We start from the raw sequence: 25,271 nt of genomic DNA, 5'->3' as shown, positions 1-25,271 counted from the left end.
GAACGACTGAACAACAACAAAGTTTGTTCTTGGTATGAGCTTTCGTGTGCATGTACACTTCTGAATCCCATTTGCTGGAAACTACTAGAGGGGAAATTGCTCTTGTGCTCGACTCCTGCTTGACGGTTCCCACAGGCATCTGCTTGGCCACTGAACTAGAAAGGGTCGTTGGTCTGGTCCAGCAGGCTCTTCTCAAGAACATCGTGTGGAAGTATTTGCTTCAGTGTCCACTCTTGGGTAGGATGTGGTTTTATGTTGATCTCCCCCACCATCAACCTGCATCAGATTATTCATAGACTGGGGAAACCCCAATTAATTGGGAGGAAATTTCAGGTTGTCACTTGGATGAGGGTGACATCATGGGGACAGTGCAAAAGCCCTGAACCCATGAAGTGCATTGAATCCCCAGAGAGCGAGCGAGCAGCTCCTTCCCTGCCACCACCTCTCTGGCTGGTCAGTCGCTGTGGCTCCCTGGGCAAGCAGATGGCCAGCTGTTCTGGAAGGAGAAGCAGGTTTGCTGTATGATGAAATATGCTGTGACTCATTCCTGGCCTTCTTAAAACAACCTAGAATTCAGAGTGGGGCAGACTTCAGGAGACAGAAAAGACGCTGCAGCAGTGTGAAAGAGAGAAGCAGGGACACCTTAAAGCAGTGAGCTTTGGTTGGGGTTTGTGGGTTCCTGGGAGGTGCCTGGTGGGCCTTTGTGGGGGGATGCTGCATGCTGGGCCCACCTTGCTGTGAGCCAGCAGGAACCTTCTCATGGATCTGGACATGCCAGGAGAGTCATGCATTTTGGAGGCTCTGCGGGTGGCTGAGTGTGTCTGCATCTGCCTTGGTGTTCCTTCAAGAGCCTCCCACACACCTCCGGCGGTGACCTTTGGGCACAGAAGATTGCAGTTGTTATTTTGAAGACCAACAGAAGGTGATTGGCTTGCAACCCAGCCCCACCTTCATCTGAGCAGTTTTGCATATTTTGGACTGTAATAAACTGCTTCCCTTCGTTCTGCAATCTGGTGGAGCACAGTTTTTGGTCATGGAGACTTGGGGGGGCCCTGGCATATTTCTTCTGCTATGTGCTGCTTGCCTCTTCTTCCTCTCAGCCCGGAGGAAGGTGCTTGGCCACCAGCGGCTCCCTCCAGGCCCCCAGCCCTTGCCCTGGGTGGGGAACATCCTGCAGCTAGACACCAAGGACTTCCCCAGATCTTTGGAGAAGGTAAGCCAGCATGCAGTATGGGCAGGTGGAAGCTGGCAGGTTAGCCTGGCATGGAGCCCCATGGCAAGATGGGGCCTGTACCACCCCAAGGCCTGCCCAGCAAGAGGCCTGAGTAGTTCACCCTCTTGGTCTTGACAGTCAGGAGGCTCCAGATGTTTGCAGCCTGAGCTTCACTTTGCAATACAAGAGTTCCCAGGAGGGCTGCTTAGGAGCAAGGGGGGACCGGATCCTGCAGCGTGCCTCTGCCACCCTCTCTCAAGGAGATACACATGGTGATGAGGCTGAAGGACACACTGGGGCCCAATAAGGGCAGCCCTGCCCTTCTCAGCTGCCCAAAGGCACCACCTAGGAGCTCCTTACAGCAGCACCAAACGGCTGCAGAAACCGCCGGCAAATGAGACTCTGTCAAGGTAGGCGGGCCGAAGGCACCTGGCTCAAAATAAGCAGCCTGCTTCTTTTTTAATATATTTTTATTTGATTTTAAAATATATATAAACATACAACAAAAAACAATTCAAGATCCAACTATGAAGATTACTCTGAATTTCCTGACTTCCCTGCATCCCTTCCATGAGTCCTAATGATAATATTTACAAATGCATATCAATACTTATCCAAATTTTTATCCTTCCAAATTATCCATACTTTCCATTACTTTACAAGTGTGTTTAAAATCCTGCTGTTTTAACCTCCTTACAATGGTCTCGTAAATAAATTATGAACTTTCCCCATTCTTTTTTAAAGTTCTTGTCTTCTTGATTTCTGAACTTCCCAGTTAATTTTTCCATTTTGGCATAGTCCATCAACTTGGTTTGCCAAAACAAGCAGCCCCCTTCTAGTGCTCCCTGTGAGGAGCCCAGAAGGGCACGTCCCTCAGCACTGGAAGCTGGGCCAGGGCTCTTGGGGTGCAGCCTGAGGGTCTCCCCAGAGAGGTCAGCCTCTGCTTGCATGAAGGAAGCCTGCCCACCTCCCTCCTCTTCCCACAGCTCAGCCAGAGGTACGGGCCCATCTTCACCATCCACCTGGGCTCTCAACGGGTCGTGGTGCTCTATGGGCATGAAGTGGCACAGGAGGCCTTGCTGGCCAAGGGAGACTCCTTTGGGGCCAGAGGAAGTAACCCCATTCTGGCTAAAACAGCCAGTGGAACAGGTTGGTTTCTAGAAGAGCTGCACACCAGCACATGTGCAGCCTCCAGCCCCTTAGGCAGAGCCCACAGGGGCTTTGTCAAAAGTATTTATGGGCTGCTTTCTAATGTGTGGCTTATGCAAGGCAGTGAACACAACACAGGAGTGCCCCCCGCCACCCATTAGGCCTTTGCTGGGCATTTGACAGACTACGGTCCGCAGGTCCCCTTCATGGGGGCGGGGGGTTAAGGTCCAGAGGCCAGGAACTGAGGAAAAGTAAGTATTGGGGGAGCTCCTTCTTCCAAGTAGTTCTGTGTTCTGGACACACCCCGCCCCCATCCCCATTCTCTTTTCCTGCAAAAATCCAGATCCAAGTCTGCAATGAGGCCGAATCCTGCACATGCCCCATTCTCCTTCTCTCTAATTGTCCTATTGAGCTTCTTTGGCTCCTGTGGTGTGTGAGAGACAGATGGACAAATTCCCCCCTCTGCTGCTCAGCTTACAACAGAGGGACAGCACAACCCTGTGGTGGGGGGAAGCATCCTGGCCCCACGAGGCCCCTTTGCCCCTCATGCATTGCCTTCCTCTCTGCGTGTCCTCAGGAATTGGCTTCAGCAACGGGGAGACGTGGAGGCAGCTGCGGCAGTTTGCTGTTGCCACCTTGGGCAGCTTGGAGGTGGGGAAAAGGAGCTTTGAGGAGAGGATCCAGGAGGAGGCTACTTTCCTGGTGGAGAGACTCAGAAACACAAATGGTAAGGAGGCCTCTTTTCCTCACTTCCAGACCACACAGTGCTACGGGCTCCTCAAGCAGACCTTGCTCCAAGCAGACTTCTTTTATTCCAAGTAACAAATGGCTGCTGGCTCATAGAATCATAGAACTGTGAAGTTGGGAGGGACCCCGAGGGTCTTCTAGTCCAGGGGTGGCCAACTCCCAACTCCCAAGAGACTGTGATCTCATTGTTAAAAGCTGGCAGTGATCTCTCAGTGTTAAAAGCTGGCAGTGATCTACCCCCTTTGGGGGCTTCAGGTCAAAGTTGCTGAGCTTTTTTAAGGAAGAGGAAGTCCCATTTTTAGGGGTTCAGGTCTAAATTGTGTAGCTTTGTTTAGGGAGGAGGAAAGCCAGTGATCTACCACAGACGTCCAGTGATCTACCAGTAGATCACGATGTACCTGTTGGACGTGCCTGTTCTAGTCCAACCACCTTCCATATGCCAAACTCTGCTAACTTTTTGGCTCCACAGGACAGATCCTGATCAGGATTGGCCTTGTAGGCAGAAGAACATAAGGACCTGCTGGATCAGGCCAAGGGGAGCCCATCTAGGCCAGCCTCCTGTTCTCACAGTAGCCAAGCAGATACCCCATCAGAGGCAGTTTTAGGGTAGCGTGAAACACCCTGCAGGGGCACCAAAACAAGGCTGTAGAACAGAGCAGGGGGCGGGGCTGGATTGTAGTGTTGCATTATTGTTGTTGTTGTTCAGTCGTTCAGTCGTGTCCGACTCTTCGTGACCCCATGGACCAGAGCACGCCAGGCACGCCTATCCTTCACTGCCTCTCGCAGTTTGCATAGGGCACCACTGAAATGTGAGAGCCCAAAGTCCGCGACTGCCCCCATGGAAACCCTTGAACAGGATCCAAGTGCAAAAACAGTCCCTCTTGTGGGATTCAGAATCATTGCTGACTCTGGCTGTGGAAGCAGAGCAGAGCCAACCTGGCCAAAAGCCATCCTTAGTCCTCTTCCTTGGGTCTGGAGATGGGCCCTTGCCCTTCCTGGCCTTGGAGGGGAGCCTGACTGGATGCAGCAGGGATCTCCCCATGGCCTCGAAATGATGCCCCTGTTTGTGCCCTGGCAGGAAGGCCCTTCGACCCATCTTGCTTCCTCAGCCAGGCAACTGCCAACATCCTCTGCTCAGTTTCCTTTGGGAGTCGTTTTGACTATGAAGACGAGGAGTTCCTGGGATTCATCCGCCTGGTTCAAGAAAATGCCCTTCTCCAGTCCAGCCCAATGACAAAGGTGAGCACACAGGTAGGAGGAGGAGAGGGGCTTCTGTTCCAGCCATTCAGCCACTGGGGGGGGGGGCGACACTCTGTATAGGATGTGCAGGGAGGGCAGAAGATGGCCAAGGTTCTTTTCTTCCTGTGGGGCAAGAAGTGACCCGTCACACAATCTACGCCTGAGGTAGCATGGGAGCCCTTCTGTGATGGTGCCCCCCCCCAGCACTTCCTGACTCTGGTCTGTATCTGCTCCTGCTGCTCCCATCTCCCTCTGCCAAGAGGCACAGACAGAAGACTCACTCCCTTTCAGGGCATCCCCACTGCCGATTGGGGAAGCCACAATCCATATCTATCCTGTATCTACCCTATGAAATGCTACATTTTGATGTTTTTCTCCCCTAAATCAGCCTTGATCAGAATTGAGAAAAAACAGGTAATGTGCACACAGCCACACCATTGAGGCCCTTTGTGGAAAACTGCCTAAAATGCCTGCACCGTCTCACCAAAAAGGCAGCCCCTGCTCCCATCAGCCGGGCCCTTCCAATTCCCCTTGCCCACCAGGTGAGGGGAGCAGGAGGGTTGGCTAGGGTGGGTCCCCAGCAGTGGGTGTGGGGCTGGAGAGGTCAGTTTCCCCCCTTCACAGAGATGGCTCCCAAGTTCCTGAACCAAGGGCTGAACAGGGGGAGCAGCTCCAACCCGCTTGCTCCCCAAAAGCTGCTCAAATGCTGGACCCCGGCTGACCAAGGAGTGGGTCAGAGTGCCTGCCCCCCCCCACCCGCCAACTCACCCCTGGACTGCAGCATGGAAGGTAGCCTGCAAGAACAGAGAGCTGAGCTATGAACATCCAGAGGAGGAGGAGGAAGAGGTTGGGGCAGGGGCGGGGGGGCGGGGGGCAGAGCAGCACCATCTCCTGTGTAAACTCTATGCACCACCCTGGGGGGTGAGGGGGGAGGTTTGCTGGCTGGTTTCCAGTTTAAGATTTTGGAAAAGGCTGCCTGATGTGAGCAGTTATCGGGCTACTCAGGTCAACCTGAACATAGGGCAGGCAGAATAGAAATGCCATTTGAATGGTAAGAAATGCTCCTTTTTATGACCAGGCAACTATAGAATCCCAGAACTGTAGCACTGGAAGGGACCCAAAGGGCATCTACTTCAATCCCCTGCAATGCAGGAATCACATGATGAGCTTTACCTCCTGCTCTTCACAGCTCTACAATATTTTCCCGACAATCCTGGAATACTTACCTGGATCTCACAAGAAGATATTTAAAAATACAGAAGAGTTAAAGCGTTTCATCTCAAAGCAGGTGAAAAGACACCAGGAGATGATGAAGCCCAGCCAGCCTCAGGACTTCATTGAAGCCTTTCTCATCAAGATGGAGCAGGTGGGGGCATGTCACCTGCTTCCTTGGCTGTCCTGTCTGCAGCGATCCCTGGGCAACCCTGCTCAGAAGCTGATCCGCTGTCTCACTGGGTCTCACTATGGCGGCCATCCGAGGGCAGGTGCCATGTGCCATGTTGTGCATGTGATGCTGTGCCACCCCTGGCTGTGTGCTCAGCAGAGCCTCTCTGCCACGTTTCCAGACTGGAAGTGGCAGGGAAACGTGTCTGCATGAAAGGGGGCAGCAGGGCACATTTTTTGCTCTGGAAGCCCACATCCAGGGTCAAAGCATCCCCTGCTCCCACCTTATGCTGGGCCATGGCAGCAGGGGCAGACAGAGGGGACACAAAAGGCTTTATTCTGCTTCGCATTGCACCCCCTTTCCCCCCAACTTTACGCAGGAGGGAGTGGGGGGTGGCTTGGGTAGTGGGTGGGTGGGTGTGCTGAGGAGAGGGATCCTGGAAGGTGGTGGGTTGGGGAAGTCCTCTCCCCTCACACTGGATGAGAGGACTGGACTTATCTCTGCATTGCAAACATGACAGACAGGCCCAGCTCCAAATGCTTGGGAGGTGTTTGTGGTGGAATCCTGTAATGGCAGAGTTACTTTGGGCAAACAATGTGTTTTGTGCATCTGTCATCTCTTCCAACCTTCTTACAGGAGAAACAGAACAGCCGGTCAGTGTTTGATCTTCAAGGTTTGGTGAGGAGCATCTTAGACCTTTTCATTGGAGGAGCAGAATCCACCAGCCTCACCCTGAGTTACGCCCTCCTGACTCTCATGAAGCACCCAGAGGTCAAAGGTAGGCAGCACCCTGACATAAGTGGGGGGCTTCTAGTTGGAAGACTGAGGAGCTTGGAAAAGAAGTGGGCAGAGAAGAGGGACAGGAACAAAAAACAAAGCAAAAGAAAAATCAAATCACACTCACAAAAATCTCACTCTTACTACATCTCATCTATTTTTACCTCAGAGAAAGTTTATCAAGAAATTGATACTGTGATTGGCTCATCAAAAAGTCCTTGCATGTCGGATCTGGGAAAGATGCCCTACACAGATGCTGTGATCCATGAGATCCATCGAACCCTGGCGCTTGTGCCACTGAATCTGCCACATGCAACCACAAAGGACACTCTCTTCAGGCAATACTTCATCCCCAAGGTAAGTTTCTTGCCTCCCAGGTGGCCTCTAAAATGACCACAAAGAAACCTGTGTGCAGTTTCCTTTCATCCTCAGCAGACACTGTGGAGCCTTCTGGGTATTGGTTATAGTGGAGGAGCAGATTTGACAGTTAGGCAGGACACACTCAAGGGCTTTCCAAACACACAGCATCAGAAATGTGCACGTGAATCAAGGCCATCCCTGCCAAGTAGTCCCCTCCATGCAGCTGCAACCAGGGCAAGCCTGAGACTCCTGAGGTGCACAGGAGCACGAGCACCCGGAACGGAGGCCAGGGCTGGGGTGGGAGCAAGTCATTTCTCCATCAGGCACCTAGTCCCCAGAGTAGGTTACTGAGGGCCAGGACCGTCTTAAGCATAACTGGCGCCCTGGTGCAAGATCCCTCCGGCGCCCCCTCCCTTTCCCTGCCCAGCGGCCGAGAGGGCACCATGGCGCTTGCGTCTGCCCACTGCCTCTCCCTTAAGCTGCCGCCCTACAGCTGAGCGGGAGGTGGCGGGCGGACTCCCTGCAAGCTCTGCGCCACTCGGAAAAGCAACGCGGGCCTGCAGGGCGCCGGAGCAAAACACAGCTTGGGCACCGGGATTCTGGTGAGCCCTGGCCCGTCCTGCCCCGAGGGCGCCTGCACCCCAGCCCCGCATGCAGGGAGCCCAAGTGGCTAGCTGCACCACTGGGGGCAGCGGGCTCCAGTGACGCGGAGGACGAGGCCCCTCGGGAGCCGCTCCCGCCACGGGTGGCGGATGAGGGGATTCCCGCGGCCAAGGGAGAGGAGGCGGCGGCGAAGGCCCACCCTCGGCCGCCGCCTCACAGTGGAGGAGTGGCTCCGTGTCCACTGCAGCCCGCACTGCCACGCGATGGCTTCCCCGCGACAGTGCCCGCAGCCTGAGAAGAGGCGGGTGAGGGCAGTGCTGCCGGTGGGGCTGGCCAGGCGCGGTGGGCAGCCCCGCAGTGCTGCTGTCCAGGGAGCCCTGGCTGCTGCGCAGACGGGAGGTTCACCGCTGGCTTCCCCACGATGGCGCCCCCGCAGCCTGAGAAAAGGCAGGCGAGGGCGGCGCTGCCAGCAGGGCTGGAGGGCGGCTCTTGGCGCGGCGTGGCATGGCGGAGGTGCCCTCCTGGCCGCGGCGCCCTAGTAGCCTATGGCTAAGACGCCTCTGCTGAGGGCTGCCCCTCCTGAGTGAGGCAGGGGGTGACCCCAGACCTCGAGAGCCTTGACTGCAATGACATTGCATGTGGCGTTTCTGTTTAAACCACGATGCGTGAGTTCAAATAAAGCAGACAGGTCTTGACCAGCAAGCCTGAACTGGCAGAGAAGAGTGGGCAAAAGCCTCCTCCCTCTCCCATCCAGGTACTTTTATTGACACAGAAAACCCACCTTACAAGATTCAAATCAGCCAATCACAATCTTCCAGCGCAGCCCCCAAAAAACCCATGTGGGCATGAGGAGAACATAGACTCTTTGAACTTTGCAGAACCAGTTTAAGCTAGTAACTAACTTCCCTAGCTACAGGTCATTCACATTCCAAAGATCAGGTAGAAGAAAGACACGAGATTGATAGTAGGAAGTGAAGGGCCAATATCCTTGGCAGATCCCTGCCATTATGACATTTGCTCAGGCCTCCAGGAACTAACATCAAAGGAACAGATGCTCCGGGGTTCTCAGGGGTTATCAAAGAGACACATCCTTGCCATGCAGTTGTAAATTAAACAGCAACTTAATTGAAAGAGAGACGTGACTCTCTGCTTCTCAACAATGGAGAATTAAAGCACAGCCAAATAACACAGCCAGTTTCAGGTCATGTAGGATTCATCATAAGAAATCATATCTTGCACACAGACCAGCAGGGAACATTACACTCAACCAACCGCATAAAGGGCACCGGAATGAATTTAGCTCAACCCGCACGATGTCCAGACAATGTATGATCTCTTATTTAACCCTGCATGAATACCACAATTGCAGGGCAGAACTCTCTGCTTCCCTCTCTTTTGGAGAAGAACCTTTTGAGCCCAGGAGGGTCTCCTCTCTTTGTCCCCCCACCAGGGCACCACAGTCTTCCCTGCTCTGAAGCCTTCACTGCATGATAGCAGAGAATTCCCCAACCCGCTGCAGTTTGATCCTGGGCATTTCCTGGATAATAATGGAGGCCTGAAGGAGAGCAAATTCTTCATCCCACTTTCCGTAGGTAAATAGATGCATCCTAATTTTACAGCTGAAAGGAATCTTGCAGCCAAACAGGTTCTTCTATACCTCATCCTAATTCCAATGTATTGCTGGAGTCTCTGGCTGCATGGAGACGGGGGTCACAGACAGCCATAGATTCTGTGCCCACAGCGTGGAAGAGCTGCTCGCCCCCCCCCCCACTGCAATTTAGCATCTCATTTGGTCCCCCTTCCTGCCATCCCAGCTGGCATGGCTTTGCCATCCCAAGGATGCAGCCAGGAAGGCGCTCCCAGAGCTCACCTCCCTACAATAAATTATTGTTGTTGTTGTTGTTGTTGTTGTTGTTGTTGTTGTTGTTATTTATTATTATTATTTATTATTATTATTTATTATTTATTATTTATTATTATTATTATTATGCTTATAGGTCAGCGGGCGTGTATTGGCAAGAAGCTGGTGGACATGACCATCTTTGTGGCACTGACATCCATCCTGCAACACTTTGACCTGGTCCCTCTTGTGGCTCCTGAGGACCTTGATGCCTCGCCAGCAGCAGCATTCCTGACAATGGCCCCCAAACCCTATCAGCTCCATGTTGCCCCTCGCTGAAGGGTGGGAGGGTGGCCACCCACACGGCTGCCACAGTCATAGCTCAGTGGCATGTTCTGTTTTTATTGTAACCTGCCTCTTGGAAGGGTTCTTGAAAGCGGGGAGGGGGGTGAATTGTTGGAGATTGGTAAATATATTACTGTACAACAAAGGGCAAAGATAAAAACAGGTGGTGGGTGGAAAGGATGAAGCAAATTTAAGGTTTATAACTCATGGCACAAAAAGCTGTTCTATGCACAGGTTTTACATTTGTCAAGACTGAGCTGAGACATTGACGCTGCCATGCCACCTCATCAGGAGGGCTTTAAACTGACTTATGTGGGGGAGGGAGACAGTGGTCCTGAAGGTAAGAGTCTATCAAGTGCTGAAGATTATCATCCAAATGTCAAGGACCAAATGGAGCAAACAGCACGCAGACCTGGTGGCGGTAGGAAAAAATCCTTAAATAGGAGACTAGGGGGAACGGTCAATGGTCTTAATGTCTGTATACTAATGCACAGAGCATGCGAAATAAACAAGATGAACTTGAGCTCTTGGTACAGCAAACTAAATATGACATAATAGCCTCACTGAAACCTGGTGGGATGAGTCTCATGATTGGAATGTAGTAATACAGGGATACAATCTATTTCAGAGAAATAGACCAAACAGGAAAGGAGGTGGAGTGGTGTTATATGTAAGGGTGTGTATACCTGTGAAGAGATCCAGGATTTAAAACTTCAAAGCCAAACTGAGAGTATCTGGGTCAAAATTAAGGGAGAGAAAAATAACAGTGATCTCATTGTGGGAGTTTACTACAGATCCCCAAGCCAAACTGAGGACACAGATGTGCTTTCCTGGAACAGATGACCAAGCATTCAAAAGGAAGTGAGATAGTAGTAATGGGGGATTTCAACTATCCTGATATTTGTTGGATGTCAAACTCAGCCAAGAGCACAAGGTCGAACAGATTCCTCACTGGCCTTGAAGACAATTTCATTGTCCAGAAAGTGGGAGAAGCAACAAGAGGATCAGCCATTTTAGATCTGGTCTTAACCAATAGTGATGACTTGGTAAGTGGGGTAGAAGTGGCAGGATCATTAGGTGGGAGTGATCATGCTCTTCTGGAGTTTATTATACAGCAGAAAGGAGCAACCAAGCATACTAAGACTCAAATTCTAGACTTTAAGAAAGCCGACTTCAAAAGATTTAGGGAAACGCTGGGTGTGATCCCATGGTCAGTAATACTAAAAGGGAAGGGAGTTCATGATGGATGGGAGTTTGTTAAAAGGGAGATATTAAAAGCACAACTTCTAGCAGTACCAATGAGATGAAAACATGGAAGGTGCCTAAAGAAGCCAGGGTGGCTATCTAAAGAACTTTTAACTGATTTAAGATTTAAAAGGGATATGTACCCAAAAAAATGGAAAAAGGGGGAAATCACCAGAGAGGAATTCAAACAAATAGCCAGCACATGTAGAGACAAAGTCAGAAAAGCTAAAGCACAGAATGAACTCAGGCTTGCTAGAGAGCTTAAAAGGAATAAAAAGCGCTTTTATGGGTATGTCTGTAGCAAAAGGAAGAACAAGGAAACAGTGGGGTCACTCAGAGGAGAAGATGGTGAAATGCGAACAGGAGACAGAGAAAGTGCAGAACTCATGAATGCCTTCTTTGCCCCAGTCTTCTCCAAAAAAGAAACAATGCCTGACCTGAAGAATATGGAGCAGATGATTCAGCAGGGGAAACACAGCCCAGAATAAGTAAGGAGGTAGTACAAGAATACTTGGCTATTTTAGATGTATTCAAGTCTCCAGGGCCAGATGAACTACACCCAAGAGTATTAAAAGAACTGGCAGAGGTGATTTCAGAACCACTGGAGGAGGGCAAATGTTGTCCCTATTTTCAAAAAGGGGGAAAGAGAAGACTCAAACAATTACCGCCCAGTCAGCCTGACATCAATACCAGGAAAGATTCTAGAGCAGATCATTAAGCAAACGGTTTGTGAGCACCTAGAAAGGAACGCTGTGATCACTAAAAGTCAGCATGGGTTTCTGAAAAATAAGTCATGTCAGACTAACCTGATCTCATTTTTTGACAGAATTACAAGCCTGGTAGATGAAGGGAACGCTGTGGATGTAGCCTATCTTGATTTCAGCAAGGCCTTTGACAAGGTGCCCCATGATATTCTTTTAAAGAAGCTGGTAAAATGTGGGCTAGACAATGCTACCATTCAGTGGATTTGTAACTGGCTGACTGACTGAACCCAATGGGTGGTCATCAATGGCTCCTCTTCATCCTGGAGAGAAGTGACTAGTGGGGTGCCACAGGGTTCTGTCTTGGGGCCCAGTCTTATTCAACATCTTTATCAATGACTTGGATGATGGGCTTGAGGACATCCTGATCAATTTTGCAGATTACACCAAATTGGGAGGGGTGGCTAATACCCCAGAGGACAGGATCACACTTCAAAATGACCTTAACAGATTAGAGAACTGGGCCAAGCAAACAAGATGAATTTTAATAGGGAGAAATGTAAAGTACTACACTTGGGCAAAAAAATAAAATAAAAAATGAAAGGCACAAATACAGGATGGGTGACACCTGGCTTGAGAGCAGTACATGTGAAAAGGATCTAGGAGTCTTGGTAGACCACAAACTTGACATGAGTCAACAGTGTGATGCAGCAGCTAAAAAAGCCAATGCAATTCTGGGCTGCATCAAGAGGAGTATAGCATCTAGATCAAGGGAAGTAATAGTACCACTGTATTCTGCTCTGGACAGACCTCACCTGGAGTACTGTGTCCAGTTCTGGGCACCACAGTTCAAGAAGGATACTGACAAGCTGGAATGTGTCCAGAGGAGGGCAACCAAAATGGTCAAAGGCCTGGAAACGATGCTTTATGAGGAACAGCTTAGGGAGCTGGGTATGTTTAGCCTGGAGAAGAGAAGGTTAAGGGGTGATATGATAGCCATGTTCAAATATATCAAAGGATGTCATATAGAGGAGGGAGGAAGGTTGTTTTCTGCTGCTCCAGAGAAGCGGACACGGAGCAATGGATTCAAACTACAAGAAAGAAGATTCCACCTAAACATTAGGAAGAACTTCCTGACAGTAAGAGCTGTTCAACAGTGGAATTTGCTGCCAAGGAATGTGGCGGAGGTCTTTAAGCAGAGGCTTGACAGCCATCTGTCAGGAATGCTTTGATGGTGTTTCCTGCTTGGCAGGGGGTTGGACTGGATGGCCCTTGTGGTCTCTTCCAACTCTAGGATTCTATGATTCTATGTGGGGAAGCTGCAGGAAGGCTCTGCTGGGCCACCGAGAGAAGAGGTGGGTGTGGTGCTGGGTGTCCCCCTTTGGCCTGGGCCGGCTGCAGCGGCTGCTCTTCCAGGGAGCAGCTGGTGGCAGGTCACTTTGGGTTGAGCAAGTTAAAGCAACTAACAAAGTCAATAAACAGTAGTAATTGTGTACCCCTTGGTTCTTCCACATGTATGTCTCATCCTCCTCCAGAGACACCTGCCTTGCCGCCCCACATCACCTCTTTCCCCCCAACTGGTCCCAGGGGCCCATCTGGTTGCAGCTGAGGCTGGGGCAGAGGGAGCCAGGCAAGGGGGAAGGGGAGGAGCATCAACCAACCCCAGGCTCCGCCTCACCCTACCCCACCCCTCAACCTCCTGCACAGAGGGGGGCAGTCTGCAGAAATGTCAATGAAGAAACCACCAGCTCCCGGGGGCAGTTGCATGCAGCCCCCTGCACCCATGGGGGAAGGAGGAGGAATGGCTCCCTCCCCCTTCTGCTGATTCCTGGGGTCTCAGCCCAGCAAAAAGGGAGGGAAAGTCAAGTACGGTGCGCCCTGGGAGATGCAGTCTGTGCGTGCTGAAAGACAATGGGCGGCCCTGCTGAGCAGACTACACTTTTCAGCAGACTCCACAGTGTAGAAGAGCAGAAGAAATTATGATGATTGGCTATGCTCCAGGGAACAAAGGATGAAGAGTGATGGACTTGAATACAAGGAAAGTCAGCACAAGACAAGTGGTTCATTTTGATGAACACAGGAAAGATGACAAGAGAGGACCTGTGATACACTTATCTAATGATTCAGAGGAAAAAATGCAAGCCCTCATAAACGTCCCTGAATTGATGTGTAGCAGTCCAGATCTACTGCCTACTGTCAGACCACCTAGCACAGATGCTGAGCAGGAAGGAAAACCAGAGGAGCAGATTACAAGGAGACTGATGGCGAGACTCCCTGAGGTCAACAGGTATATGGCTGTATACATTTAATCAATGATGATGATAATGTTACAAAAGTTGGGTGCCACCACCACTCTGCTCAGCTGCAGCAAAAGTCCAAGGGGTTCCAGGCACTCACTCAGGGTCTGTGGTCCTTTGGATAACTGAAACACAGAGGAAAGCATTCACCACCCCGTAGAGCCCATCACCCAGCCCTTCCCATAGTCATAAACAATATATAAATAATTAAAAAATACACAACCAAAATACAAAACCAAACCAAACAATTTCCTCATAAATCACAAGATCTGGAGAAAAAAAAACAACCCAGTAGGAACAGCTCCAACTCACAAAAACAACCTCCTAAGCCCAAGATTCTGTTCAGCAGCTTCAGCTTTTGCAGCGGAAGTCAGGGCCCAAGGCTCCCAGGCTAGGTGGGAAAAGGCTTTTAAAGCAGGGAGAAGATCTTCCAGGAATCTCAGCCAAGGTGGCCTCAGCAGCCTCTTTGGTAAGACAGTTGGAGGTATTAAAACCAGGAACCGAGGGTGGGGTGGGGGGAGTTAAACAACTTAACCGAACATTCCAAGTCCCCACCATAGCCTCTAAGGCCAGGACAATGACCATTGACCCAGGCACCATAATACACAACAGCAAAGAAGCTCAGAAAAGTAGTCTATAAAACTGCAGCAATAAGTGGATACCATGTATCGTACTGTTTCCTCTGACTATCCAATATAGAATCAAATAATCTCCAAAATTCAACAGTTTGACCCATTTCCTTGGTTCTAGTGAATAATGACTCGTATGGAAGAAGGGAACCCAGGCTTCCCCTGCCTCCATAATCCCTGAGGCATACAGTCCCATACACAGCACCCCTCTCCTGTGGGGAAACAATGGAGATCCGCTGATAGGTTTCCAAAGCCCATCCTCTGGAAGGTTTGGGGGGGGGCAAGGATATGCATAGTTTTATTGTTCTTTGGGTGACAGGTACTTAAGGTGTCTGGGACTAAATCTGATAAGCGGAGCAAGTTGATGAACTTGGGTAACCTCAAGATCCCCCTCCCTCTTTATTACATGTTGGTGGTTAGTGATGTATCAATGATGCTTCTGGAAATGTATTATGGGAAGTGGGGGAAGGTCTTAAAAGAGCGTGTAATCTATGTTGGGATTCTTACTCCATGTGGGAACCTGCTGTGCAACAATAAAGATCGCGGTCTACTCAGAGGTGTAGCAAGCCCAGAGGGTACTGGGGGCAACAATTGTTTTGTCACCCCCCCCGGGACCCGGGGTGGCGCCTGTACAGCACCTGGTACGGAGTGTGCATGTGCGGAATTCTGTGCATGCGCACTCCATACGGGGTCGGAGTGCGCATGCGTGGGATGCCACACATGCATACTCCATATGGGGCCACTCGCGCAGCAGCCTTACGGGGCCGCCATGCGCGAGCAGCAGCCCTATTTCCTTTGATCTTGCAGAGAAATGTTGTTGTTTAGTCGTTTAGTCATGTCCAACTCTTTGTGACTCCATGGACCAGAGCATGCCAGACACTCCTGTCTTCCACTGCCTTCCGCAGTTTGGCCAGACTCATCTTGGTAGCTTCGAGAACACTGTCCAACCATCTCATCCTCTGTCGTCCCCTTCTCCATGTGCCCTCCATCTTTTCCAACATCAGGGTCTTTTCCAGGGAGTCTTCTCTTCTCATGAGGTGGCCAAAGTACTGGAGCCTCATCTTCAGGATCTGTCCTTCCAGTGAGCACTCAGGGCTGATTTCCTTCAGAATGGATAGGTTTGATCTTCTTGCAGTCCATGGGACTCTCAAGAGTCTCCTCCAGCACCATAATTCAAAAGCATCAATTCTTTGGCAATCAGCCTTCTTTATGGTCCAGCTCTCACTTCCATACAGCACTACTGGGAAAACCATAGCTTTAACTATATGGACCTTTGTTGGCAAGGTGATGTCTCTACTTTTTAAGATGCTCTCTAAGTTTGTCCTTGCTTTTCTCCCAAGAAGCAGGCGTCTTTTAATTTCGTGACTGCTGTCACCATCTGCAGTAACCATGGAACCCAAGAAAGTAAAATCTCTCATTGCCTCCATTTCTTCCCCTTCTATTTGCCAGGAGGTGATGGGACCAGTGGCCATGATCTTAGTTTTTTTGATGTTGAGCTTCAGACCATATTTTGCGCTCTCCTCTTTCACCCTCATTAAAAGGTTCTTTAATTCCTCCTCACTTTCTGCCATCAAGGTAGTATCATCAGCATATCTGAGGTTGTTGATATTTCTTCCGGCAATCTTAATTTCGGCTTGGGACTCATCCAGTCCAGCCTTTCACATGATGAATTCTGCATATAAGTTAAATATGCAGGGAGACAATATACAGCCTTGACGTACTCCTTTCCCAATTTTGAACCAATCAGTTATTCCATATCCAGTTCTAACTGTAGCTTCTTATCCCACATAGAGATTTCTCAGGAGTGCAGAGAAATATTTGAGGTCAACTTGGAAGAGAGAAAATGGTTTCAAGACTTTTCTGTGGGTTTCGACATGTGGTTTACATATTTGTATGCGTTTGCTTGGTACATTTATGAACATCTATTTTATAAATATAAGACCTTAAAATTCTTATAACACTTGCATAAGAAACGCCTTTTGCAAACCCCGAGCTCCGTCAAGCACTTGCTGAGGTGTTGATAAGGGCATCGAACAAACAGCTCAGCCCCCAGCCAAGGGAATCCCCCAAACAGAACATTTCTGGGCGTGGCCACTGCAGGAGCTCCCTCCTGGGCGGGGTGGAGGGTGAGCTTGGCGCGCTAGGCTTGCCAAGGGTTAAAAGGCATGGCGCTGGATTCCTAGAGAAGACAGGAAAAGAAGGACTCCCCATGTCATAGAGAGACAGGAAAGGAAGGCCTCCCGAGCCAAAGCTTTTCTCTTCGCATGCTAAGGGTTAAAAGGCATGGCGCTAGATTCCTAGAGAGGAAGGCGGGGTGCGGGTCCTCTCGAGCCCAAGCCCGTGTCCCTCGCTCGTATCTTCCGGCTCCGGTCTCTCTGCTCCTGAGACCCTCGGGTGAGTCTTTCTTCCCCTGTGGGGTTCCGGGGGAGAAGGGGGAGTCAGTCCCGGGGATGCATGGGGGACCCCCAAGCCAGGAGGGGCCGAGGGTCCTGCCCTCTCCCTCTCTGCAACGCCCGGCAGGAGGGGTCGAGATTCCGGGAGCTGTGCATCTCTGCTCCTCCTAGGGGTCCATGCGCTGCTTGCCGCCATGGGGAGGCATCTCTGGGTCGGGGGGAAACGGGCGTGCAAATAAGCCCCGTTCAGAATGAGAGGGAAAGCACATTGATTATTAACAGATGGGGTAGCCAGACAGAAACATTTGGACATAAATATATATGCAAAAAATAAAAATGGAAACCCAGGCATATTTGGCTGTGGGGGGAGGGGTGTTAAGCCATCATCATTTCATCATCACCATCATCATTATTAATCACCCTTCACCCTCAGTTCCCAGGACAGATTACAACATTACAACACAGTATTAAGTGGCCAAGTAAGTATCTGGCCCTCAGAACCAAAAAAGGGGAGACCCCACACCACTAGTATGTTTTGAGAGCATTGGAGATTCCAAGTGCTAGAAAATGAGACGGAAGCAAGAAAGAAATGTGTGTTTGGTGGGGGAGAGGGCAGGACGGAAAGCAGCTTTTGAGGACCCCAGGTTTAAGACCCCCACCACAGTCTAGTGTCCACAATGCACTTGGTACTCACTCATCAGTCACAGTTCTGACTTCATACATTGACTGAAAGGCAGGAACAACCAGGGCAATTCATCTCACAGAAATGCCCTCAGTTGTCTGCACATTTTGCATGGCAGCATTACTTCTAGGAGGGCTAAAGTCTTCTTCCTTTTTCTTTTAGAGAAAGCTCAGAGTCTGGGCTGTGGTTCAGTCCAACCCTGGTTCCTAGTAAGACTCATCCACACTTAGGGAACATTTTTCTTCTCCTGACAGTGTATCAATTTTATAACAGAAAAATGCACTTGCTTTGTAGGATTTGCTAGCGCTTCTAATTGGGACAGACAGAACTTAGCAGAAGAAAAAGGGATCTCTGTGAGGCTTCATGAGAGCACAAATGGATGAGCAAGACTCAGCTGACCCTGAAGCAAGAAGAGGCCATGCTATCAAAACTGGGAGCAGTGGGAGTTTGTGGGGAAACTCGGTGCAGAAGGTCCTGGGTGTGGAGGACACCCTCCACTCAGAGGTGCAGAGTCAGCAGTTCAGGCAGCTCTGTTCCCTGGAGGCTGAAGGATCCCGAGAACTTTGCAACCAATTTTACCTTCTTGATGGTCAGTGGCTGAAGCCAGAAAGGCATACGAAAGCTCAGATGCTGGACCTGGTGATCTTGGAGCAGTTCCTGGCTGTCCTTCCACTGGAGATGGAGTGCTGGGTGAGGGAATGTGGAGCAGAGACCAGTTCCCAGGCAGTGGCCCTGGCCGAAGGTTTCCTCCTGAGTCAGGCAGAGGAGAGAAAGCAGGCAGAGCAGCAGGTGAGAGAGACTTTCCTCTGGATGTTCCTAAGGGGCTCCAAACATGAGGGAGAACATCCCTAAATCCCATCCTTTTTTGGAAAGCATCCAAGGAATGCCTCTGCCATTCCTTTTCCAATACTTCTCCCAATTCTCTGTTTTAAATCCTTGTTGCTCTTTCAGGGAAAGGAACTGTTTGCAGAAAAGGGCTTGGATTCCTCAGAGAGGACTCTGCTGGAAACCAGAGAGAGGCTTTTGGGTAAGGATTGATGAATTCTTTCTACATTTGGGCACATGCTATTGATTTTGAAACTAATATAATGGGTTCTTTGAATTCTTTTGAGGAAGACACTTGGGCCCAACATGGAGTCTACACACAAATAAAAACTGTTCTGAAAATGCTTTTTAAAACATACATTGAATTTTCTATTAGGCTCACCACCGCCATCTAGTGTCACCTTGTATGTTGCACTGAAAACACACTTAAAACGTTTTATTTGTGGCTGTGTAGCTGAGTCCCAAGAACCCCAAGGAGAGGAGACCCATTTTTGTAGCATTAAAATGTGAAATGAGTACAAACACCCAAATGCACTCAGCAGGCAAGACTTTATTTAAGGCTCGTCTGAAGTTAGAGCCGTGCTGCTTAACCTCTGAGAGAAGCATGCACCTGTGTCTTCCTACTTGCCTTCTTACTTACAGGTGACCGAATGATGCCAACAAGACATGCTCACCCGTCTTTTCATGGTGCTGGAGGGGAAGCAACGGCTGTGGAACCAGATCAAGTAGGAGGAAGGAGCCTTGTGGGGAAAAAGGCTGAGGGGTGGGGCTGCCTGGGAAGACAGGCTTTAAGCAGTTTACAAACCATAAAAAGCAGTGGCTAGGAGTCCTCTAACCAGCCACATCAGTTGCACAACGGGGCTGAGCTCCCTTTCCTCCCACTCCTTTTGCCCCCTTGCACCCCTTGCAGTTGGCTTTAGGGCATTGGAAGCTGCCCCCCCCCCCCTGCCAAGAACAGCACATTGGGGAGTGGAGTGGGGATCCTTCCATCTGGCATGCTGGAATGCTTGCACAGACAGAAGGATTTGAAGTTCCACCCTATTACACAAAATTAATAACCTTTTTCTTTTAGGGTCCAGTGTGCTTTGAAGATGTTGCTGTTCATTTCACAGATGAGGAATGGACGTTGCTGGATCCTAACGAGAGAACTCTGCATAAGGAAGTTATGGAGGAGAATTGTGAGATCATGGACTCTCTCAGTAAGACTCCCTCTTGCATCATAATTTCTGTTTTGATATTGAGTATTGTGAGAAACCTCCAGTAATTGGATGGAGCTCAACAGCACAACCTATTAATTCGCATCGTCTGCCACCGCCACTTAATGGATCCAAATGGTTTCCAGAGAGTGGTAGGGGATGTTTTATCCTATGTTGATGGCCTTTCAGCTGATTCCTTGGTTGTCTGCTGGAATGCGGAGTTAACCAGGGCTATTGACTGTCTGGCTCCAAAGCGCACTCTCCAATCACATGGAGCCCGGAGAGCCCCATGGTTTTCTCCAGAGCTGAGGGCGATAAAACAATTGTTGAGATTGCTAGAGCGCCAGTGGCAGAAAAATCATTCTGAATTAGACCGGACATGCGTTAGTGCTCAACATTGAGCCTACCAAGTGGCGATGGAGTCGGCGAAGAGGACCTTCTTCGCCACCTCTATTGCATCTGCAGAAAGCAGCAGCAGGAGACTCTTTCAGGTGGTTCACAATCCATCGGAACCACCTTCGTCATTGGGGCCTGGTAGGGACCGCAAGATCTCCTGCAATGCTTCTGCAAAGTTTTTGCCGTTAAAGTCGCTCAGATTCGGAAGGAGGTAAACTCGCAACATGGGAGCAGGGCCGTGGCGGGAGAGTGCTAGAGTCCTGTCTACTCATGTTATATGGGATCAATTCCAATCTGTTACCTCCAAGGATGTGGACAGGCTGCTTGGACGAGTGAAACCATCCACTTGTCTTCTTGATCCTTGTCCATCCTGGCTGATAAAAGCAAGCTGAGAAGGGCTGGGCAATGGGCTCTGTGGGGTGATGAATGCTTCCCTATGTGAGGGAGCCTTCCCAGGCCCACTGAAAGAGGCAGTTATCAAACCGCTTCTTAAAAAAACATCTTTAGATGCAGCCAATATGGCCAACTATTGCTCAGTCTCAAATCTTCCATTCTTGGGCAAGGTGATTGAGCAGGTAGTTGCTGAACAACTCCAAGCACGCCTGGAGGATGTGGACCATTTGGGTCCCTTCCAGTCGGGATTCAGGCCTCACCATGGGACTGAAACTGCCTTGGTTGTGCTGGTTGATGATCTCAGGTGGGCTAGGGACAAAGGTGAGAGCTGCTTCCTACTTCTGTTGGATCTCTCAGCGGCTTTTGATACCATCAACCATAACACCCTTCTGGACCGTCTAGAGGAGCTGGGAGCTGGGGGCACTGTTATACAGTGGCTCTGCTCCTTTCTCATGGGCCGTGTCCAGAAAGTCGGGGGAGTGAGTATTCAGACTCCTGGGCTCTTGCTTGTAGGGTGCCTCAGGGTTCCGTCCTCTTCCCCATGCTTTTTAACATCTACATGAAGCCTCTGGGAGAGATCATCAGGGGGTTTGGGCTGGGTGTTCATCAATATGCGAATGATACCCATCTCTAGGTAAAGGTAAAGCGACCCCTGACCATTAGGTCCAGTCGTGTCCGACTCTGGGGTTGCGGCGCTCATCTTGCATTACTGGCCGAGGGAGCCGGTGTATAGCTTCTGGGTCATGTGGCCAGCATGACAAAGCTGCTTCTGGCGAACGCTGTTTACCTTCCCGCCAGAGCAGTACCTATTTATCTACTTGCACTTTGACATGCTTTCAAACTGCTAGGTTGGCAGGAGCAGGGACCGAGCAACGGGAGCTCACCCCGTCACGGGGATTCAAACCGCCAACCTTCTGATCAGCAAGCCCTAGGCTCTATGGTTTAACCCACAGCGCCACCCACATCCCAGTAGATACCCATCTCTACCTCTCTTTTAAATCAGAACTAGTGAGGGCAGTGAAGGTCCTATGTGAGTGTCTGGAAGCGGTTTGAGGATGGATGGTGGCTAACGGATTGAGGTTGAATCCTGACAAGACAGAAGTACTGTTCTTGAGGGACAGGTGGTGGGCTGGTGTGGAGGACTCCCTGGTCCTGAATGGGGCAACTGCCCTTGAAGTACCAGGTGCACAGCCTGGGAGTCATTTTGGAATCACAGCTGTCCATGGAGGCACAGGTCAATCTACCAGCTCCATCTGATACACAGGCTTAGACCCTACCTCTGACAGACTGTCTTGCCAGAGTGGTGCATGCTCTCTAGTTATCTTCCGCTTGGACTACTGCTATGCACTCTACGTGGGGCTACCTTTGAAGGTGACTCCCAGTACGTTTCCGAGCACAATTCAAAGTGTTGGTGATGACCTTTAAAGCCCTAAATGGCGTCAGTCCTGTATACCTGAAGGAGTGTCTCTACCCCCATCGTCCAGCCCGGACACTGAGGTCCATCTCTGAGGGCCTTCTCTGTAGTGGTGCCTGCCCTGTGGAACGCCCCCCCAACAGATGTGAAAGCAATAAGCAACTATCTTACTTTTAAAAGACATCTGAAGGCAGCCCTGTTTAGGAATGTTTTAAATGTTTAATGTTATATTGTGTTTTTACTACTCGGTTGGCAGCCGCCCAGAGTGGCTAGGTATAAATAAATAAATAAATAAATATTAAGGGTTCTAACTCCCTAATAGCTAAGCTTGAATGGAGGACTATCAACTGTTTTGTCTGTGAATATTCTCCCTCCAATTAGGCTTCAGAGCTGTTAGGAAAGTTGAAACAGCTTCTGTCAGGGTTTTTGGTTGACTGACGAGAAAACTGACATTGGAGATAGAGAAGATTCCATGATTGGGGCAAGCAAAATCCATCCCAGAAAAGAGCCAGGCTTTATGAATCTCAGGTTCCTATAGTAGTAGTAATAATTTATTACGGTCAGAAACCAGCTCGCATAACACAATAGTGACAGCCAGGTTCCTAGAAATATGTCAGTTAATACAAAGGCACTGAACCTTGTAGTTAGACCTCACATCTAAATCACTTCATTTTTTTTTCTATCACAAGCGTTGATTAAAGGTAAAGGGACCCCTGACCATCAGGTCCAGTCACGAATGACTGGGGTTGCGGCGCTCACCTAGCTTTACTGGCCGAGGAAGCCGGCGTACAGCTTCCGGGTCATGTGGCCAGCATGACTAAGCCACTTCTGGCGAATTTGGGGCTCAATTTCTTCCTAATCTATTTCTCAATTTCTCTTATTGTTTGCCTGGTGCCTTCATTATACACCTTTAGGTGCCAGGCAAAAACGTTGCTTTGTAACCAGGCCTTTGGTTGATCTGATTTACATACTATGCCCTTTTAAAATGTATCTTTTTGGGGAGGGCTATTGGGTTGTTTTTGTTTTTATTATGTATTTGGTGTTTTTATATTTTGATTTTATTTTGTGAACCGCCCAGAGACCCTCGGGTATAGGGCAGTATATAAATTCAATAAGTAAATAAAATCAAATTGTTGCAGGTGCTGATAAATTGGAAATTAAGAACAAGGGGGACCACTGCAACATCTACACTGTGGAGATGCCATATAACTATATGGTGTGTGGAGAGAGCTTCAGTCAGAGCTCCCATTCCACTTCCCATCAAAGAAATCTCATTGGGAAGAAACTCTGTCAGTGCTTGAAATGTGGAAAGAGTCTCACTTGCCATCAAAGAATTCATACAGGGGAGAAACCACATCAGTGCTTAGAATGTGGAAACAGCTTCAATTCCAAGAGGAGTCTCACTTCCCATCAAAAAACTCATAGCAGGAAAAAATCATACCAGTGCTTGGAATGTGGAAAAAGCTTCAGTCAAAGCTCCTATCTCATTTCCCATCAAAGAACTCACAGTGGGGAGAGACCATATCATTGCTTGGAATGTGGAAAGAGCTTCACCTGGAAGGCAAGTCTCACTTCCCATCAAATTATTCATACAGGGGAGAAACCATATCAGTGCTTGGAATGTGGAAAGCGCTTTAGTCGGAACTTCCATCTCACTTCCCATCAAAGAACTCACAGTGGTGAGAAACCGTATCAGTGCATCGAATGTGGAAAGAGCTTCAGTCAGAAGGGCCCACTCACATCCCATCAAAGAACTCACAGTGGGGAGAATCCCTATCAGTGCTTTGAATGTGGAAAGAGTTTCACCTGCAAGGAAAGCCTCATTTCCCATCAAAGAATTCATACAGGGGAGAAACCATATCAATGCTTAGAATGTGGAAAGAGCTTCACTTGGAAGGTAAATCTTACTTCCCATCAAAGAATTCATACAGGGGAGAAACCATATCAGTGTTTGGAATGTGGAAAGAGCTTCACCCAGAAGGAAGGTCTCACTTCCCATCGAAGAATTCATACAGGCAAGAAACCATATCAATGCTTAGAATGTGGAGAGAGCTTTGCCTGGAAAGTCAGTCTCACTTCCCATCAAATAATTCATACAGGGGAAAAACCGTATCAATGTTTGGAATGTGGAAAGAGCTTTAGTCGGAACTCTCATCTCACATCACATGAAAGAATTCACAGAGGGGAAGAGCCATATCAGTGCTTGGAATGTGGAAAGAGCTTCAGTCGGAAGGATAATCTCACTTCCCATCAAAGAATTCACAGCGGAGAGAAACCCTATCAGTGCTTGGTATGTGGAAAGAGCTTTAGTCGGAAAGAAAGTGTCACTTCCCATCAAAGAATTCATACAGGGGAGAAACCATATCAATGTTTGGAATGTGAAAAGAGCTTCAGTCAGAACACCCATCTCATTTCCCATCAAAGAATTCATACAGGGGAGAAACCATATCAGTGCTTGGAATGTGGAAAGAGCTTCAGTAAGAGGGCCCATCTCACGGCCCATCAAAGAATTCACACTGGGGAGAAACCATATCAGTGTGTTGAATGTGGAAACAGCTTCAATTCCAAGGGTACTCTCGCTTGCCATCAAAGAATTCATACAGGGGAGAAACCATATCAGTGCTTGGAATGTGGAAAGAGATTCAACCAAAAGGAAAATCTCACTTCCCATCAAAGAATTCATACAGGGGAGAAACCATATCAATGTTTGGAATGTGGAAAGAGATTCAGTCGCAACTCCCATCGCACTTCCCATCAAAAAACTCACAGCAGGGAGAAACCATATCAATGTTTGGAATGTGGAAAGAGATTCACCTGGAAAGGAAGTCTCACTTCACATGAAAGAATTCATAAAGAGGTGAAACCATTTAAATGCTTGTGATGTGGAAACAACTTCAATTCCAAGGGGAGTCTTGTGGCCCATCAAAGAATTCATACAGGGGAGAAACCATATCAGTGCTTGGAATGTGGAAAGAGCTTCAGTAAGAGCACTAAGCTTATGTTAAATAATTCACTGAGGGGAGAATCATAGAATTGTAGCATTGGAAGGGACCCTAAGGTTAATCTAGTTCAACCCCCTGCAATGTAAGAATCTAAGCTGAAGCATCCATGACATGACCATCCAGCCTCTGCTTAAAATCTTCCAATGAAGGAGCATCCACCACCCTCTGAGGGAGTCCATTTCACTGTTTAACAGCTTCTACCACCAGAAAGCTCTTCCTTGAGATATTTGAAGGTGGCCTTCATTCCACCATCTCAGCCTCCTCTTTTCGAGGTTAAATACAGCCTAGACCATTCCTCACAAAGCTTGTTTTCCAGACCCTTGATCATCTTAACCACCCTCCTCTGCACATACCTGGACACAGTATTCCAGGTGTAGTCTGTCCAAGGACTAGTCTGACTTGTCTGACCTTGAACTGGACACTATACGTCAGTTGATGCAG

At 49.2% G+C, this 25,271-nt stretch overlaps 2 protein-coding genes across 2 annotated transcripts; both read left to right on the top strand.

The window, feature by feature from the left end:
• The first annotated feature begins 1,018 nt into the window (after positions 1–1,018).
• LOC117049473 (cytochrome P450 2H2) lies at positions 1,019–9,785 on the top strand. The gene is made up of 9 exons (XM_033154220.1): positions 1,019–1,213; positions 2,200–2,362; positions 2,940–3,089; positions 4,188–4,348; positions 5,538–5,714; positions 6,369–6,510; positions 6,679–6,866; positions 8,923–9,064; positions 9,470–9,785. Exons 1-9 carry the CDS (start codon positions 1,034–1,036, stop codon positions 9,649–9,651), a joined length of 1,485 nt encoding a protein of 494 aa, XP_033010111.1. The 5' UTR covers positions 1,019–1,033; the 3' UTR covers positions 9,652–9,785.
• An 8,532-nt stretch (positions 9,786–18,317) lies between these two features.
• On the top strand, positions 18,318–24,868 carry LOC117060254 (zinc finger protein OZF-like). The gene is made up of 6 exons (XM_033172465.1): positions 18,318–18,631; positions 19,072–19,154; positions 19,502–19,628; positions 22,968–23,140; positions 23,207–23,377; positions 23,699–24,868. The coding sequence occupies exons 2-6, from the start codon at positions 19,080–19,082 to the stop codon at positions 24,707–24,709; spliced, it is 1,557 nt and encodes a 518-aa protein (XP_033028356.1). The 5' UTR covers positions 18,318–18,631; positions 19,072–19,079; the 3' UTR covers positions 24,710–24,868.
• Positions 24,869–25,271: the final 403 nt, after the last annotated feature.

Source organism: Lacerta agilis, chromosome 1 (assembly GCF_009819535.1).
Source record: "Lacerta agilis isolate rLacAgi1 chromosome 1, rLacAgi1.pri, whole genome shotgun sequence".
Taxonomy (NCBI): domain Eukaryota; kingdom Metazoa; phylum Chordata; class Lepidosauria; order Squamata; family Lacertidae; genus Lacerta; species Lacerta agilis.
The sequence above is the reverse complement of the archived record's forward strand: the minus strand, read 5'-3'. Positions and strand labels throughout refer to the sequence as shown.